Source organism: Manacus candei, unplaced genomic scaffold (genome assembly GCF_025592945.1).
Source record: "Manacus candei isolate 608988 ecotype Guabito, Panama unplaced genomic scaffold, ASM2559294v1 h1tg000018l, whole genome shotgun sequence".
Lineage (NCBI taxonomy): Eukaryota > Metazoa > Chordata > Aves > Passeriformes > Pipridae > Manacus > Manacus candei.
Window position 1 is genome coordinate 13,773,330 of NW_026138066.1, and position 19,343 is coordinate 13,792,672.

The window sequence follows — 19,343 nt, forward strand, 5'->3', positions numbered from 1 at the left end:
ATTGAACAGAAGTCAAAAGATCCGTGACCCACATACGTGTCCTGAAGGGAGTCAGTGCATCCAAGCCAGCAGATGCATCTTGCAACTTCCAGAGGTGAGACAAAGACTTGGAAAACTTTGTCACCTTATTTCCTTGTACCCATTGATGCTGCACATTAAGAAATCCCTATTCCAAACCTGGGAGATGGATTACACTGCCAGTGAGACAGGCAGTTCCACAATGCAGCAACTGAGTCCCTGGCCAGGAAACTCATACTGGAGTTCCCCAGCTGCTCTTTAAACCTGAGGGAGAGCTTCATTCTACCAGTAAATAGTGGCAGATCTTTTATGAAGACAGTGATGATGGTTGTTGAGGATATTGCATATACACAGGAAATTCCACCTGAATATGAGGAAGAACTTCTTTACTGTGTGAGTGACCACAACTGGAACAGGTTGCCCAGACAGGTTGTCGAGTCTTCCTCCCAGAAGATACTAAAGAACTGTCAGGATGTAATCCTGTGCTTTAGGATGAGCCTGCTTGAGCAAGGAGGTTGGACCAGATGATGCACTGTGGTCTCTTCCAACCGGACTCATTCTGTGATTCTGTGATATGCAGATCTTCTCCTTAGCACTGAAGACGTGTACATTTTGCCCTAAAAGGGATTGTGCTGTAGAGAAGAAGATAAATATTAGAAGCTTTATGGAGACCAAGGAGGGGGAGACAAGGCAAGGGGGCTCAGATCAGTATAAGGAAGTGCCTCAGAACTTTGAATTGATGAGCCTGAGAAAGAAGACAAAACTGTGCCTGCCTGTGTAATTTAGATTTGTCTTTTTCTGCCTCTGGGACAGAAGAAGCTGTTATTGCAGCCCTGGAGAGGATAGTTTCTTGTTTTTACAAGGACATGAAATCAATCTCCTAGATAATTTCTATCTTCAAGTGATCTATCATTTGGCAAAATAATTCCATATTAAGGGCGAATAGAATGTGCCAAAAGGTGAAAAAAATCTGTTGCTACTGAGTGAAAATCATGAATTATGATGTCATGATTAGTCAGCATCAAATGTAAATACTTGCATCAAATTCATATCATGGCAGTTTTGTGATTCTGAAAGAATACTCTGGAGAGCTGGGCTAAGTATGGCTGAGCCTTAAAAAAGGATTGAGATATAAAATGAGCTGTTCATCCTGCGGCTGCTGCTCAGAGTGTGTGCGTGGCACAAAGCAGTGCTGTTCCACTCCATGAACTGGAGGCAGCTCAGAGGAGTCTCACCAGCTTTGCAGAGAAGTGGAATATGTTGATCCAGCTGGACTGCTTTGCTGTACCTGTGACTTCCAGAACCTATACTAGTTTCTCTAGTCGGTGCTGTTCTGGTGTATGAGTTCACCTGGAGTTAGTTTGAGTATCCACATAACACAACCCTCCCCTGAGTCCAGTGCATGCAAAGCAGTCACTGAATTTGTTTTTAGGTAAAGTCAGCCTGCCATTTTGATGAATGGTTTTAATCACTGGTGACTTTATCAGCGTTAAAGAAAACACTTAAGAAAATTCTACTGATGAGTAATTCCTGACCAGTGAATTACTTTGCATCTCATGTTTCAGATCAATATAGTGAAACAATACCAAAAGGGGTTTGTAATATGGATTTAATAGGAGTTACATAACAGGCACTTCTGCAGATTAGGTTGTGTCACCACTGGCAGACTAAGATCTAAGTGTGTGTAATTGAGGTTCCAATAGCAAAGAATCCTTCAGTATAAACAATGTGGGTCATTAAAGCTTCCTAGCATTTAATTATCACTAATTAGTAACTAAGTGAGGCAACATCTTACGCAACAGACTCTTAATACAGTGAAGGATAGCTCTCCCTGTGTTGTGGAGAGCAGATGGGCTGGAAGGCACAGGGATGGGGGTCATCCTGGTTGAGACTCAGCTCAATATTCAGTTGTAATCCATTGGTAAAATCGGGTATCAGAGTTACAGCATTGCTGAAATAACATGCTTGATGTTTAACTGTTATGTGCACACAGGGCACTGAGGGATCCTTTGGCATTGATAACGAGGAGTATGAAGCTATGCCTGTGGAGGTGAAGCTACTACCCCGGAAACTCCGCTTCTTCTGTGATCCCAGAATGAGAGAGCAGATGCTCCATGCAGCAATACAGTGAGAATTCATTTCAAAGGGGCCAGTGTTTACTAGTCTTACCAGGGTCTCTTCAAAGTGCATGAGACCTCACTAACTTGATTAACCCCAGCAGACTAATAAGCCTTTTGGCTATTTTTACGCACAAGGTACTTCCATTGGAAGTGGATGATTTGACCGGTCTCAAAGGGGTTAAAAATGCAAATGAAAATTCTGAGAAATGCATGTTAACTTGATGGCATCTTTTTTTTTTCCCCCTCCCTCCGAGAAGTCATCAGTGTTCCATTTACAGCACTGCAGGCTGAGTGCTGTGTGCCAGATGCTACTGCTGTAATGCCATTGTATATTAAAGTAAAACGAAAGCACACTTGTTCTTGTGTTCTAAGAGTTTAGGTCTATTTTACCCATGTATAAATCTGGAAAAAAATTATTTTGGGGGGAGTGATGCTAAGGAATTCTATGAAGTGTTGGGATTGCCACATTAAAACAGGTGGTTTGTTATCTGCTCCGTCACAAAATAAATTGGAGATTGGTGATACCAAGCTTCGGAGCAAGTTTCAAAACTCCCGATATGTATCTGGATGAGATATTTATGTCAGCCTTTTTCATCTTGCCAGATTCAACAGCACAGAGTTCCAGTAATAATACAGTAGAAATATATTCCTTTGATCAAGTTTAGGCATATTACACAGAAGCAAATTGGAAAACATCATTGACCCAAAGCTGTATGAGGTGCATGTGGAAAGACTCTTTAACAAGCTGAATGAGTCTTTTTTTGTAAGTATTCCTTTTATTCCTGTAGTAATATAACACAAGTAAGGGCATCCAAATAATTTTTATTATTCATCGTGTCTGGTTGCTCTCCTCTAATGTAAACAGTGCTCACCACTCCTTATGCAATCTATATCCCCTTGAGCCTCAGTACCTTAATTAGTTTTGTTGCTTTTCTGAGCTTTTGTTTATAGCTTTGCTTTAATTGCTGAAAGGAAATATTATTGACTTAGGCAAGGTTACGTGTTGCCCTTCTTATTGTAGCTTATAAACTCACATGATTCTGCCTTGCTTACTGGAAGAAAAATCATCTTTATTTTTCTGATGTGATTGTTGCTTATTTGTAGTCTCTGTGTTACACTGTGATGTAGTCTGAGTTCATCTGTTGACTCCTTGCTGTAATCAAAATACGAACATTAGTGAATTGACTTCCAGCTGCTTTTTTAAGGACTGCATCCTGGCTACATGCTGCTTCACTAGCATCCTCTGCTGGAGACTTCATAAAGGAAAAATGCCTTGAAAGGGAAAGCAGGGTTGGGTTTCTGCATGATGTTGGAACTACACTGAATGCTCTCCTTCCATGGACTATTCTGTGGAGAAACTAATTACCTAAACTAGATGATCTTTAAAGTCCCTTCTAGCCCTAACCATTCTTCACTAAGATCTCAGGGAGTAGAAGCCTGCTACTTCTTTTTCATAGTTATGCTGGTGATAGGTCCTGTTTTGTGCTGTCTTTCTTTTGGTTTGCAGCAATTAAGAGTGCCCAATGGACCCCTGGGTCACTCTCCAAGGAACATGTTGGCTGTGCTCTGCTCTTTTTGCTTGCCACAGAGACACCTGGGACGTTGCTCTGCAGCCACTGGCTCGTTCAGAATCAGGGACAATTCCCACCAACAGTTTTTCCTCAAGCTGATATTTCTGTTATAAAATGTGTTTTTTCTCAAGTGGCAGGAAAGACAAGGCAGCAGCCATTTCAAAAAGGTAAGCTTTAATTGTATTAAAAAATACCCATGTTTTTAGTAAGCAGTTTCTCTACAGAGCCACAGGCCTATGGGAGCAACCACACATCTGCAAGATGCAAACAACATCAGAGCTGTTAGAACTACAACCAGCCTGCTGCAAGGGGGGAGATGATGAGAACTAGCTCCTTGTTCATCTGTACCATTTTACAGGGAAAACAGCTAGTTCTCTTCCATGGCATCAGATACACGGCTCCCATTGCAATGTGATTCCTTGCTTGAGGGTAACCAAGAGCTCCCTTCAGAATTGGTGGTGTTAATGTTGTTCTGATGTTTCAAGTACCAAGAATCATCTGAGACACAGGCTGATATTTAAATATTCATATCAGCATAAGTTGAGTACCTTGTATAAATACCCTTCAAGTAATTTTCCTCCTTCTGCAGTTCAGAGTTCTTCCAGTAAGGGGTGGTTCTAAACCTCTAAACTGCAGTGTTCAGAGGGGAGGTGTGAGGCAAACATTACATAAAATAAGCCGGGGCTGAACCCGCTATCTACAGTGTTGAGGAAGGGACTCAGTTCTCATGTTTCTGTCTGACAGCAACACAAAAAAACTTGCTTTGTACAAACTCCCAAGACAGGATGGAGGAGTAGAATCCTAGGTCCCACTAATGAAGACACTTACCCTGGCTTAAACCTACAGTCCATTCTAGAAGGGCTTAAAATACTGTAACATAAATAAAAAGGAAGGATAACAACCTAATAATGGACCAGCCCAAGGCACCTGTTTATTTTGACCACAATTAAACATTCCCATTTGAATGGCATGTTGCATTAGCCAAGACCTGAAATCCTAGTTCACAGGCATTTAGTACCACCTGTTTTAGACAGACAGATCACACTGTTAAGTCAGTACATTTGACTCCCTCACAAAGGGCATTTATGTTGTCTTCTCCCATAATCACTATACCATTGGCTTCAGGGAGGTGGAAAGAAGACAGCAGCTAACTTAGAAGTAAGGGCTAGGACAAGAGTTTGGGTTAGTGTGCATGCTTTGTACCTAGACTTTTGTGTTAGGACAGAGTGCTCTTACCCTGCTATTCCAGAAGCCCCTGCCTTTCCACCTCCCAGAGTGAAGCTTGCCTGTCCTTTGCATAGTCTGGCACCAAGAGGGCCACAGCTACTCCCAGCTTTTTGTCCATTAACTTTGACAGTTCTTAAAAAGGAGGAAGTATCACCATAACCCTGCTTTACAGAATAACCTGTACACTAAGATATTTTCTCTTGAAAATAGGGGCAACTTTCTTCTGCCCCTAAGGGTGCTGGGCAGGTGAGCTCACCTCCTGAGACAGATGACCATTAGCTCCTAAGATACACTGCAGTAACTTCTTCATATATGCTGGAAAAGAAGGTCTGTAAGACAAATCTGAATTCTGATTCCATAAAGTGCCTTTCTTCTAGTATCCTTTATAGTTCTTAATTGGCTCTATGCAGCTTGGCCTAACCTTGCAGTGAGAAGACTTTTGGCTGATTTAAATGTCTGGCATGGTATCCCTTGTTCAGATTGAAAACCTAGCTTTTACTTCTCTCCCAAGCTTTACACTTCCATCTAGATAGGACAAGTAGTAATAATTCATTGCTCAGTGATACACTCTTAGTGCAACTTGAGTTAAGATACAGGTATGAAGCTCTTATTCTCCTGGTTAAACTCAAGGAAGTACCAGCTGAGAACCTGCAATGGCTATACCATGACTTGAGTTTTGGAAAAGAACACACCTGACTGTCTGCCAGGGCACAGGATACACCTGGTTACTGTAACCACCATTCAGCCTGGGCTCTGATCACAGCAACTAACCAGAGGTCTTACACCAAAGAAACAAAAGGCACCACTGTAAAGGCAAAGTACTTTGAATGGATGATATTATACTAATCAGCAAGTTTTGCCACACTTTCCTCCCTCTTTTAATTCAAAATACACCAGATAACTCTCTCCCTTCCAGCTGCTAGTGTTCAGCAAAGCAACTATTGAGTTGCTTTTTAAATGTATTTTAAATGTCTGCTCTTAACTGTTTTACCTTGAATTATGCTATCTCCCAGAACGATAAGACTCACTTAAACTGGTTCCACGCAAAACCAGCCTCATGAACAGGCCTTCATGTCCTAAGCTATAACCATTTGTTTGTATAATGTACCCACTTATCAACCATTTTCCACGTGCAACAACAGTAAAAGCAGTGTCTTTTAGAAAAGGAGTGCAGGTGGAAAGTACTTTTGCAGCAAATCAAATAAGGAAGTATTAGGAGAGAAAAGTCTTTTTGTTCTGTTTTCTGTCAGGCAACTTCCTGACTTCTGTAGCAGTCACCTGGCAAGAGAGGCTTGGTAGAGAAGCAAAATTCCAAGGAAGAGCAGAATAGGCTATAGCCATCCAGCTGGATGTAGCATGTGTGCTACTTCTACAGTAATCTGCCTGCTTTGATGCTTCTGCACCCATACTATTGCTAACAACTGAAGACCCAATTTCTGGCAAACAGAGGTTTAATAAAGGTCAAATAGTAATTTCTGGAGGTTCTGCTCAGTGGGATCTAGCAGTGCTGTCTACTTCACCTCATGTTCTAACAGCTTGTGAACATGGTGCCCTAATGCAGGGTTGTTAGAAAGCCTCTGACTGCAGTGGCTGTAAAATTTCAACAAGTTTTAAGTTTGTGTCTATTTAGTTTAGCAAAAGAACTACTGAGAAATAGAAAGTCATTAACAGTTGACCACAGCTAAACTATGTAGCAAACCTTCAAGAAAGTGAGAGGAAAAACTGCTAGAGACTAGTTTCAGTTCCTTTTTTTTTGGTATCTGAAGGAAGTGACAGCAATGCACTGTCAGCTATATTTCCTCAGGGATCATCACTACAGGCAGCAGGTTAAACCTAAAGTGGAAGTTAGAGAACAAAAGCTTGGAGATTGTGGGTCACTTTTATACTTGAGGTGTCAATTTAAAAACAAAGCCATTTCTTAAGGAAAAGAGACTGGTCTTTCCATTAAGTGATACTCAGCTGTTTTTACCTCTCTACCCATTTTTTCTCTGCAACCTCCTAAGGATGATGATGTTACAGTTGTGAGCAATTGACAAGCAGCAGCATGTTTTCTTCTGTACAAAAACATCCAAAGCCTTGAAAAAGCAGGCAGGGGAGTGGCTGCCCAGAGACAGGCAGATCACAGGAACATAATATGCTGAAGCTCATACCAATGAACTGTGCAATAAGCCTTGTGAGGCCCCTGATCCCACACCTCACTAAAACTCCACAGCAAACAAAACTACCCCCTTGCTGCAGACAGCCTTCAAGGAAAAACAGGACACACCAGCCTCCTCCTTTCCAGAGGGAAACAATCCACAGAGGTCTACTTGGGGAACATTTGCTCTACCTGTTTTAAAAGATGCTCACTTGCTTTAAAGTGGGTGAGACTTTGGTGGTTCAGGCTCTTCCTCATCCTATAAATTGCAAGGACAAATAGATATATCAGCTACAGTTTGCATTTCTACAAACTGCAGAAAGCCTCCAACGGTGCTGAACTCCATAATGGTGGAAGCAGCAACTAATCAGCCACAGTTCAGGAAGAACAGTTAGCTTAAAGGTGATGCTACTACTGGCTGAAGGATTTGGGACAAAGCAGTATGGCACACCTGGAACCCACAGTACCATTCTTGGATTTTGCATGGCGATGGGATTACTCTTTACTGGGACAGCCTTCCTGGAGGTAATGACTAGTCCTTCATGAATTGAATCTTATTCTGTCTCCAGCATAAAAATAAGAAAACACTGTTCATCTGGTTCTACAGTTCTGCCCAGGAAAAAGAAAGACTTGCTGTTAGACATTGCTTCTAGTGGTTGTGCCAGTTAAGAACACCAGAATCCAAGGGAACCTCCTGCAAACTTCGAAGCTGTTCCAGCTGAAAGGTCACAGACTGCTCTCTGCCTCACACCGAAAGCCAAGGATAGCAGCAGGCAGTGCTGGAGGCTCAACAAAAGGAGGATCAGCAAACAATGTTAGAGCAAAGGAGTGGCAAGTACCATCAGCTACAAAGGAAGGGCTAGTGATATTAGTTAAAGCATACCCAATCCAGCCAGCAGCATCTCAGCTGAGGCCAGAAAACATAGTGACTGCAAAGTGGCTCAGTGATGTTGGTCCCTGTTAAATGGGAGACTGTCTTGCTGGTTTGAAGATTTTAAACCAAAACAGCAGGAGTGATGCAACTAAAACCCAAGGAAGTGGTAGGGTGGATTAAGTAGAGATGGTGTTCTTCTCCAGCTGTGAGATAGGCAGGTGCAGTCTTTGCCAGTTTTTACCACCTCAGGTGCTGGAAGTGAAACGGTGCTGCTCCAGTAGGCAAAGTCATGAGATCCTGAAGCACCCCCAATCCCAAACTTGCTTCTGCCATTGAGGAGGAAGGGTGGCTTTATTACAGTTCAGCTGCTAGAAGTTGGGTGAGGAATGATTAAAGGAGTCCTGGTTTTTATCATTGGTTTAACTGTCCCCACTAATAAACTTGGTAGGGGACCATGAGACTGGGCCATTAACAGCCTGTGCCCTCTTCAGTCCCCAGGTAGAAGGGGGAGTTGATAGGAGGGTTTTCTAGTCCAGTCTGAAAGCTCAGCTATAGCATTTCACATTGGTTGTCATCAGACAAAGTGCTTTCCTGAAGTGTTCAGTCCTCAGGTATCCAGGCTAGGGCAAAACCTAGCTATCACTGCCAACAGTGAGGATTGGTGCAAAGGTGCCACTGGTCCTAGCTAAAAAAACAAAAAAACACAAATGAAAGAGAAAGGGAGACAAAACAAACAAACAAACAAAAGCCCTGGAGCAAGTATTCACTGGGAAGTTGAGGGGGAGAAAATAAAATCACATTTTGTTTTAAAATTATAAATACTCTCCATATAAAGTTATTAAATAACTGTGGCTGTGGTGAGTTCCAGTGATCCTCCTAAGCAGTGTCTGGTAGTCTTAAAAAAGTGATCTTTGCTCCTCATCTCTCTTGCCCTTGGTTTAAGTGCAGCAGGGGTTGTCAATGACTAGCATAACATCAATGCCATACACTTCCAGCAAGTCCATAAGGAAACTTCGATCCCCTTGGGGATCCAGGCCCATGCCTCGTGCGTGGTCAGCTGTCAGTGTCTTGTCCTGGCTGGCTGACACCTCCATCAGCGTCTGAAATATGCGGTTGTTCTGCTCCATGAAAAACCTGTAGGATAAAGTCAGCGAAGGTGATAGCATTAGACCTCCAGAAATACAGCATATTTACCAAACAGGCTGCAGAGCCCCAGAACTGCATTTAACCCCCTTTAATCAGAGATCCCACCTTCTTGGGTGATGCTGTACTTTTCCATTCCCCTATGGATGACCCAGAATAAACAAAGATAAAGCAGTAACTTTTCCTTTACAGTGGTGTTTCCATCTGGTTTATGGGAGGCATTTCCCTCCTCAGAATCAAGCCATGTTATCAGCTAACATGTGCCTTGTGGTCACCAACTGGGTGAATCAGACTTATAGCTCCCATAATGTAAATGAGGAAACAGTGTTGTCACCCATCTAGTAAGCCAGTGGGTAAATGAATTCTCCTGATGAAAAACACACCACTGAGAGCTACTTCTTACCTCCTGCTTTCCTAGAAACATGCAGGGCTATTCAGAAATCGCTGTGACTGTGTCCCTGCAGCTCAGTGATCAGAGGCCTGCCCCAACAGCCCTTCACACAGTTTCATCCCATTACTTCTCACCTGCTGCAGACTATGAATAGCAACAGGCAGTGAAGGGCTTCACAGGTGGTAGATGTGTGGTCTTCATCTAATTCCGTACCTCCTGCTCTACACCCAGTTCTGGTTCCTCTGTTTGCCAGGTACAATACCAGCCACATCAGTGGGCCAGTCCTTCACATGCAGGTCTTATCTCCACACCGTACCGCCCCCAGCATGGTACAGTGCCTCCTTCCCATGAACACTGTCCTTTCCTGAACCAAATGTTCTGGCAAGAAAAGTACTATAGTGCTTGTTTTCAAAAATGGGAGGGGATTCTTGTATTTCTGATTGTGTTTTTAAAATTCACTTCTCCCTCTCAGCACTTAAGAGACCCTAGTAAATACTAATACAGCTGCATTTGGCTTCTCAAAAGGAAAGGAAGATGATCTGAAGAGGAACAACCCGTTTGGTTCTCAGAGGAAGAAAGCTGACTATGGAATTACGTTACACATGATGTTTCATAATATGGCAAACCAGTGCAACATGAAATCACTACAAGAGGCTCCCTAAACTTAACAGAGACCAAGTATCAAGAGGTAGCCACTCACAAGATGAAAAGGTCCTCTTCACAGGAGCTGCAATCCTCACCCACTTCTTGAGAATACATTAACATCTGCCTGAGAGAAGGGAGACAGATTCATTGCACAAGTGAACCTCAGAGCATTATGTGAAGACCAGAATCTCCAAGAGATGAGCTGAAGCAGTGGAATACTTGGAAAATAGTATGACAGGGAAGAGAGTACAAAGGAGCAGTGTCCTCTTTATCCCACATCACACAGCTCTCCTTTCAGGATCAGGACTACCCAGACTTCAGTTATTACCTCTGGTCGTTGAGCCGCCGGTACTTCTCCTTGTCAGCATTGTTAATTTTCAGGAGTGGCTGCAGATGCTCATGATGCGTCTTCACATTCTGGTTGTCCACATAGACATCATAGAGATCCCTTTTCTGCTCAAAGATCTTTTCTGTTGTACCTGCCAAAATCAGAGGAGATTTTCAGAGCAGCATGTTGCTTTCCCAGCAGACCAACTGTTCTTGCCTGCTTTCATAGTTAGTCATTCCATGCACAACCTATTTCTCACCAGTTTCATTCCACAGTCTGGTGTCTCAAGACATTTTTGCAGCCTGAAGTTAAAAACATCACACCTAATCCATCATACTTACAGGCCACGTATGATACTTCTGTCTCCAGCATTTCTATGTCTGCCACATTCACGTAGAAGAATGGTTTGGACTCTGGGACAGTTCCTCCAAGACCAGGCAGAGAAACATTTGCAAGGCAACAGCAGCAATACACTGCAGACAAGAGAAGTACATCCTGAAATGCTTTTGGTTTTCCCTCAAGGGCAATCTGAACCCCACTTACCCAGCCCTCCTGCACACTTCTATGAAAACAGTGGTTAGAGCTCTGAAATGCCCCTGAACACCAGAACTTCTCAAGTGACAACATCCTGTTTTGGATAGGAAATAATTGGTTCTCCCATAGGAATCTCATGTTCTGGATTCCACAAATTCAGTCAGTGCTCTTATTGTCCTGTGCTAATAGGAACTGTGTTTGACAGTGCCAAATAACGTTCTTACTCAAGAGGCCTGAAGAAAAGCATTTTGTAGGAAAGGCTTAAATGCAGAGTGAACGGTATCTTTGTGAGGAATGGTCACAATGCATTTTGAAGACCTGAATGATGTCTACCCCCTAGGTACCCACAGGCATTTCTGCAAGGCTTCAGCCTACTAGATCAGAGCTCTGCAGTGTCCCTGGAAATGTACCTCTGTAGCAGACAACTCCAACTGGGGGTGGTGAAAATATCAATATGCGCTTGCGCAGCAGGGCAAACTTCCAGAGGACAAGGATCTGCTCACCGAAGAATTTGATGAACTGAGACATACAGCCAGCAGGGTGTGTGATCTGCAGGTGGAGGGAAAGGGAAGAAAACAGCTCAGAGGTGAAACAGGGACACATGCACAGATGCTAAGTCTAAATGTGGGAGCAAGACCAGCACACAGCTTGTAACAGTCCAAGTAACAAAATCTTATCTAAGGCAGCCTAAAAAGCGCAGGAGTGACTGCTTACATAAAGACATATGAGACACCAGCAAGGAGCAGCAGCACTCTGACCACTCCTGCAGGCCTCAGAGCACCTGCCTCACCTTCATCTCTGGGTACATGTATCTGTGGATGGAAGGCAGCCAGTGGACAGGTTGCTGAGAGCCGGGGGTGCCCTTGCTGTCAGGGAGAACTCCTTTCTTGTCATCATAGAACGCCTCTAGATGGGAGTAGTGCCCTGGCATCTCCAGCTGGTGTCTGGAAAAGAGAGGAAAAAAGGGGAGATCTGTAGTGTCTCCAGACTATTTATTTAGTGCCTTGCCCTCAGCCAACATCTGATCTCCCAGCCAGAAGGGGTTCTGGGTGCCTCAGTTGCACAGACTCATCCAGGAGGGCAGACAAAGCATCACAATTAACCAGCAGCTTTCAGTGCAGCCAGAGAACACGGGCAGGACTGATGCCAGCAGCAAGCTCGTGTATGCACAGTACTGATCCTGTTTTAAATACACTCAGGTAGGAACAGCTTTCTTTTCTCCCATCACCATTTTCCCTGCTAGATCCACTCAACACAGCTGAAGTACACAACTAGCCAAGATTACCATCATAAGTTTAGAAGCCTTTTGTAAGCCCTTAGTAAAATGGTTTTGGGAAGGAGAAAAGGGGAACTTCTTGTCCTCTCACCTCTCCGTGGGACAATTATGTCCACATAAAATAAGTAGGGCTTGGGTAGCATTTGACTAGCCTGTTAGCAAAGAACAGACTGCTGCTAATTGCTCCCTTATCTCCTTCACCTTGTGAACCTGTAGCACCTTCTGGGGAAATAGTCATTCAGGGAAATCACAGCACAGTGTTGTAGCCGAATCTCACTCAATGCCTAAAACCGCTCTCCACGGAGGCTACGTTAGGTCTCCCAGGCAGGGAGTGGCCAGTCCCATTCCCAAGGGAACTTACCTGACCTGGTTCTCCAGGAAGTGCATGTACCTATACAGCAGGGTGTAGGAAGGGGAGAGAATCCCCACGGACTTCATGCGGGCACCACGCTCTAACTCACTCTCCACAGGCATGTTGGCAAAGCAGGCCAGGCCAAAACAGAGCCCTTTCCGGAAATAACTGGAGACAGATGTTTGACAGAAGGGTTAATGTTAAAAAGAGGAAAAAAGGAGAAAGAAAGGTAACTGACTGCTAAAAATACTGATTTGGGAACACAGTTTCTTCTTTAAGGATTCCCCTGAAATCCCACTCTGCTATCTGAAGAGCTGAGGACAGGTGCCCCAGTCTTCTCAGGAACAAGACAGGATATTTAAGGCAAGAGTGCACTAAAGCCCCTACCACACATCACAGGCCAGTAAGGAATGCAAGTAAGGAAATAACTTGGAATGAAGACTAAAAGAGGATGCACAACTCAGTCAATGCAGTACCCTTCCTCCAAGGAAGAAGCCTGCAGTCATGCAGTTCTGAGTACAGTCTAGCTACCTACTCATATTTTGGGTGCCAGCACATTGAAGCACACTCTAGTTGACTGCAAGGGTTCAGTTCATGCGCCTTTGAGAAAGTAACTGTTCTTCCTGCCCAAAAGGAATTGTGACACTGCGGTTCATTGCAAAACATTGCTGCATTGCAACACTGGGTTAGCAAAATGCACAAAGTTCCTATGCCTTTCTGCTGAAGGAAGGAGCTAGCAAAGAAGAAAGTAAGCAAGAACTGTTTATCAGAACATTTAAAGGATCCAGAAGCACTGGCAGAATTAAGAACCTTTTTCTAAGACCTGTTTCTGCAAAATCCTTCCCATTCCAGTTCTGCCATTCTTTCCCCTTCTCCCTAGGCCTCTGCTGACAGTCCCAATAGTGGCAGCGCAGTGTAATTTGCCCCATACACATTAAAATTTGCACCCCACTGAGAAGCTGGCCTGTCCCATTCACCAGTTGGCCTCCACAGCCAGAGCTGCCACACAGCAGATCCCTGCATCTAGCTGGTACTTAACACGGTGCTGAAAGTGTCTGAAAAGTACCTCTGGCTCAGCTAGAACCAGTTTAGCAGCACATTTATGCAGGAACTTAACTTCCTGGATGGTATTTTTTCTTGCATTTTCTGAATTAAGGGATGGTGGTGTAGATGTGCAACTAAGAAAAGGAAGTAGTAACATAACATAGCTCAAAAATACTCACATGAAATCTGACTGGATTTTGTGGGACCCACTTGCCATGGATTTGAATTCCACGCCTTCCAAATCTATATCTTGGGGTAAACACCACTCCACCATGTTACCTGCAGAGAAGCAAAGTTATTTGGGTAAGCTTGAATACAGTACTCATTTCTAAAGTGCAAAGAGCGTCAACAGCAGGTTGTTGCTTTTATAACACTGGGACGCCAGCAGTGTGCCCTAACACAGCTCCTGAACTCCTAAATTGTCACAGACAGTAGCTGACATACAATACTCCACACCTCTCGTGCAAACTTGTTACTGTTGTAACTCAGATATTGCAGGACTTTTGGGGCCATTTCTGAAGCTGGTGCTAGACTGGGGGGCTATACTTGATAAGCTTAATCACAGAGCAGCTACAATTTTACCTGAAGTGGATAAGCTTTGGTCTACACGAGTATCCCATACAGAAAGAACCCAAACTATAGACTGCTGCTCTTTAGGATGAGTTTCTGTGGTAGCTCACACCACCACCAATACTGTCCTTTGGCTGTGCTTGGCAGGGCTGGTCAAACAGGAACCCCTAAGCCATCATCCCAGTCATCACTACTTCCCTGAAATCTCTCCTATTTTCTTTAGGATAGGAGATGTTAGTTGAAGCTTTATATGGAGGCTGAGGCGATCCAGGTACTGCAATGTGTTTGTGTATGCTAGAATAACCAAACAAAACAGCACATAAACTACAAGCTAGATCAAGATTAGCAAATATCTGTCACCTGCCAAGCCAGCCAGAAAGCATGCAGTTGTTCCGGGGAAAAGGCCACCTGAGGAGCCTGATCCTGGAATAGATGATATCAGAGAAGTCACAAAATGTCCCTAAAGCAAATGAAGTCCAGCAGCAAGTTTACCACAGACAAAAAAAAAGGAGTGAATTCTCATGCTTTCCTGTGCCAGCATTTGAGAGCCTCACCTGCTTACCTGGGCACTCCCACTGCACCGAGCTGTGCTCCAGGGTTACCCACTGAGTTTCTGTTCTCTGTCAGTCTGCCCACAGCATTTGAAATAATGTGGCTTAGTTTTAAAAACAAGGCAAACAAACATTCTTCAGTATAATGCAGTGGCAGATGCAGCACAAAGGTGCTTCCTACAGGTACAGTCCTTCCCCTACCCTTTGGGGTGAGCATCCCAGCTGTGCTTGCACCAACAGCATATATTTGGAAGGGCCTTACACTCAGCTGAGACTCTTGGAGATATTTGAATATGAGGCCTCATTTCTGAAGCCTGTCTTTTGTCTCATTACTCATACTGCACAAGTACATGCCTGCATTCTCACACAGGAATTGGGCTTAGCTACTGACATTTAAATAGGCTATTTTTCTTCACACATAGATGCTGTATTCAGCAGACCTCCCCCAGCCCTGCCTGGCAAGGACTTCAAAAAAACCCAGCAGCGTTAGGCATGGCAACAGGAGAAGTTTGCATCCAACCAACCACTTCTAGTGCACAAGGAGACCTCTCCCGCAGAGCCGGGCTGGCCGGGGAGCAGCAGGAGCCTCGTGACCCCGAGCCCAGCTCTGTGCGATCACAGGCGAAACCACAGAGCTCTGCTGTGAAGCGCCTTCGCCTCCGAGGCGAGGCGTGTGAAAGGCTGGCAGGGAAAGCCAATGACATCATGTCAGCCTGCGCGGTCCCCTGTAGGTTTTGCATATTATATATAGATGGTGGCTTTTGTTGTTTGGGGTTTTGTGTGTGGGTGGGTTTGGCTTTCTTTTTAAAGGCACAAGACACTTCCTTGAAAGAGTGAGGAACTCAACCTTCGAGACTGACTGTTGCCTCTTAGCCACAAAACTGTGGTTCAGGCCAAGATCTGCTTTTAAGCCTTGCACTAGAGAGGATCGCTTACTGGTAGATTACCTGTAGATTAACAGATCGATACACAAGAGTGCCATCAGCAGCAAAAGAAATTGGCTTTGCTCAGTTTAGTCACAAACACTGTCAGGTGTCATATCCACTGCAGGGGTGTCCAAGTGGACATGGCTCAAACAATGTCTGTTCTGTAGCAGTTATAAGGAAAGGACGACTTGAAACAGATCTTTGTCCTACATTTGACCACAAAACCAACTCACATATCATGCAGCTTTTTTTTTTTTTTCTGGGATCTGTCAGGAGCAACCTGCACCTGCACTCCTGGCTGTTCCTCACGCCACCTTGCCCTGGGAACATACGGGCGACGTGGCAGTCGGAGAACAAACGTGGAGATAAAAAAATAAGAAAGTTGGTCTGGTGAAACAGCAGAGCAAACAAAGGAGAGACTTCAGATGCGATAGCGACTGCCGGCCTGCCTGAGAAACCGGAGGAGGGAGCAGTGTTGTAGAAAAACAGGAAGCATTGCCCTTCCCCGTGGAGAAAGCAGGTCTCGTGCGCACAGGAAACTTTCCAAGTGAGAGTGACCCAGTGTCAGAGAGCAGGTGAGTCATTTTGCTGAGAGTCAAATCTGCGGATCTGATCTCTTGGGAGCAATCTCCCAGCTTCAGGTCAGGTCAGAACCAACACTCAGTTTCTGGTGTGCAAAGTTTTGGATGTTCTTCCTCTTTCTCTTGTATTTTCTTTCCACTGGATTTGCACATCCTTACAAAAAAGATAACTGCACTAGCATTTGGGGATCATCACCTGGCCCTCCTCAGCATTAGATGTTTCCCAAGAGTTTTAGGGTACCCAGCTGTGCAGTGCTACCATGTTGTGCCAGGACAGGAGAAAGCATAAAGTGTGACCTAGCCATACACAAGGTTCACCATGCTGGAGCCAAGGACAGCACCACTGATTTAGAAGCTGCCTCTGGCTCTTATGTTCAGTCACTCACATGAGCACTGACACAGTCACAGGGACACCGGAACTGTAACAGTGACCTGGCAACCCCACAACCCACCTTGTGAACTCATTGCATGCAACTGCTATACACTGAGCTTGTCTGCTTCAAGCCCCTCTAAATTCAGGAGAAAAGCCATTACATTCTTTATTGGCATAGTCACCACTTCATCCTTCTACAGTAAAACATCTCCTGCCCAATTGCTTGCCTAGTTGAGCAGACACTGCCTGGCATAACTACCAGCCCAGCCACAACCAGAAATTTTGCCTTTCATATGCCTCAGCAAGCTGCCAAAGGAGGTCTGCTGTGCTTGTCCTAGGCAGGATCAAGCAGGTTTCCAGCTCAGACACTAACTGGATGATTTTCTTTAAGTCACACACACAAGGACCAGATACCCTTATGAACATTACAGAAGTCCTTCACACCATCTGATGTGGTTGACCCAGGAATTGCCATATCCTCTTTCTGACTCTAGCAAGTTTAGACCACTCAAGATCTTTTTTCCAGGTCCACATCTTTCATAGGGCACTTTGCTCTCCACCTGTGAAGCTGACACGTGTACCTCACAGTCCTGTCATGCTCCTTACATTCATCATCCATTCTGAGTAGCAGCTGGAGGATGAATCTTCCTGGACTTGACAGACTACTCCAAGGCTGATGACACCCAGCATTAATTGCACATCACATGTGAGAAGAGCTGTTTCCCAACTTTCCCTGGACTTCATTCAAAGCAACAGCTGGCTCAGACAAACTCCTGAGAAAGCTCAGCTTTCTGCCAACCAAGAAAATCTCACCATTTCATAGAAGGCATATGCTCTCAGATTGAAAGACAACCTGCTGTTGCTGCAATCATCCAGACTCTTTCATGTTTTGGATACTTAGGAGAAACACCTCCCCTTCCCGTCTCCTGTTGGAAAGATGACATCTAATTTCATTTTGGATTTTGAAAAGTCAAGAGCCTCTGACCTCTAGACTGAAGACACCTCTCTCTGGTGCAGTATGGAAGGGGTAACTTCTTGAAAGCCCTTGGGTGTTTGAGGACACAGCAGCCATGCTGTCTGGCAGAGTGCATTTCTGACAGCACATCACACCTGGGGCTTCCTTCTCTTCACTACTTCCTTAGAATTTTCTGTTCAAGATCAGCATCCAGTCTTTACTATCAGGACTCCCTTGTGAGCATGATGTCTGTTACTTTCCCTTTCCACTGAAGAACAAACCCCACTATGCTTCCCAGAGCTCTTTCCTGTCTCTAGTACTTTTGCTATGGATTTGCTAAGGAAGTGCCTGTCTACAGAGGAAGGAGGAGCTTGCTCCCACACCTGGATGCAAATGGGCTCCTGAATCTCCCAAGCTGATTCCTAAACTTTCTGACTGTACCAAGTCTTTCAGCTATGCACCACTCTTGCCTTTCTAACCCACGCTGGCACCTGGCAGCCAAGAGACCCAACAATCTGTCTCAGGACATCAGACCCCTGCACACCTCTGTTCACAGGTGCCAGGCAGGTGCTAACTTCCTATCTGTGTTGTAACATCCTGTTTGTGGATACCACTGGAGCACAGGACTAGGAAAACAAAGTTAAGACGTTTTCTGAAATGCTGATTTACAGATTTTAAATAAATAACCTCTGTCAGTAAAAGAAGTGATAGAACACTGAGGTCCAACAGCACTGAGGGAGACGGCTATGGCAGCAAAAAGTGGAAAATACATTCCCTTGCTGTTCTCCTGTGCCCTCCTGAACTGCAGCACTCCTTCAAAGCACTAAGTCCCAGAGATCCTACCAGAGGCCAGCTTCTAAACACACCAGTCACTAAGAAATACACAGCCGAGCTGCTGCTGCCGCCGGGGATCATGCCCTGCGAGCCTGCCGGATTCACGCCTGCCACAACCAGCATCCATCACCGATAGCTGCGGGCAGGTCTGCGCCACGCCACGGAGACAGAAGGATGCTCTCAAGATGCTCTAACAGGTTGGTGCCCTCCGGGCAGCGCTGACCAGAGGCTCGGCCTGAACCTGTGCGAGGCACAGCGGGTGCCCCAGCGCCGTCCCCAAAATCCCTGTGCCGCGACTCGCTGTGGGGTAGAGACACCTGTCCCTCTCCTCGGAGCGGCGCCAGGCGCGGCGCCTTCCTCCCGCCACAACTTCTTCTCGGCGGGATGGAGACCGAACGCAATCCCTCTTGTGCTCCGTCTCCGCAAACGCCCCCGGCCCCCGCGGACCCGCGGTCCCCCGTGGGGGCAAGGGGTAGCCCGGCTCCCGCCGCCCGCTCTCCGCTGGCTCCATCCCTTGGGAGGCGGGATGCGGGGGGAGCGGTCCCCAAGGGATGCCCGGCCCCGGCCGCATCCATCTTACTCCGGCGGCAGCGGGAGCCCCAGGCCCGGCCCGCCCGCGCCGCGGCGCCGCTCACCCGTGCGGGGGTCGAAGGTGACCACGAAGACGGCCACGATCTGGTCCTCCTCCGCCTCCGCCCGCGGCGGCCCCGCCGCCCCCGCCGGCCCCTCGCCGTCCCACGGAGCCGCGCTCCAGCCGCCGACGAGCCGCCGCCCGCCGCTGCTGCTGCTGCCGCTGCTGCCCGGCTCGGCCGCGGGCGGCGGCGCCGACACCGCGGGGCCCTCGGCCCAGAACAGCAGCGGCGCCTCGTCCGAGCGCTCCACCATGGCCGGGC

At 45.8% G+C, this 19,343-nt stretch overlaps 2 protein-coding genes across 2 annotated transcripts in view; one reads left to right on the forward strand and one right to left on the reverse strand.

Moving 5' to 3' along the window:
- AGK (acylglycerol kinase) overlaps window positions 1–3,323 on the forward strand; it is a 36,847-nt gene extending 33,524 nt beyond the window's left edge. Inside the window, exons 14-15 of the mRNA XM_051784770.1 lie at window positions 10–94; window positions 2,012–3,323. Coding sequence (XP_051640730.1) covers window positions 10–94; window positions 2,012–2,149 — 223 coding nt within the window. The 3' untranslated portion in view covers window positions 2,150–3,323. The remainder of the gene's footprint in view (window positions 1–9; window positions 95–2,011) is intronic.
- Window positions 3,324–3,645: 322 nt separating this feature from the next.
- On the reverse strand, window positions 3,646–19,335 carry DENND11 (DENN domain containing 11). The gene is made up of 9 exons (XM_051784769.1): window positions 19,086–19,335; window positions 13,840–13,939; window positions 12,626–12,784; window positions 11,779–11,932; window positions 11,399–11,537; window positions 10,796–10,927; window positions 10,455–10,605; window positions 10,182–10,250; window positions 3,646–9,081 (listed from the first exon to the last, which is right to left on the reverse strand). The coding sequence occupies exons 1-9, from the start codon at window positions 19,333–19,335 to the stop codon at window positions 8,886–8,888; spliced, it is 1,350 nt and encodes a 449-aa protein (XP_051640729.1). The 3' UTR covers window positions 3,646–8,885.
- Between the last annotated feature and the right edge of the window lie 8 nt (window positions 19,336–19,343).

What these genes read in the sequence shown, in the direction of transcription:
- DENND11 (XM_051784769.1), bottom strand. Translation starts at nt 19,335, where the DNA reads ATGGTGGAGCGCTCGGACGAGGCGCCGCTGCTGTTCTGGGCCGAGGGC. An exon ending in CACCTTCGACCCCCGCACGG is followed by an intron (nt 13,940 to 19,085) that starts GTGAGCGGCGCC and finishes GCTTCTCTGCAG; the next exon opens with GTAACATGGTGGAGTGGTGT. An exon ending in ACATGTACCCAGAGATGAAG is followed by an intron (nt 11,538 to 11,778) that starts GTGAGGCAGGTG and finishes CTCCACCTGCAG; the next exon opens with ATCACACACCCTGCTGGCTG.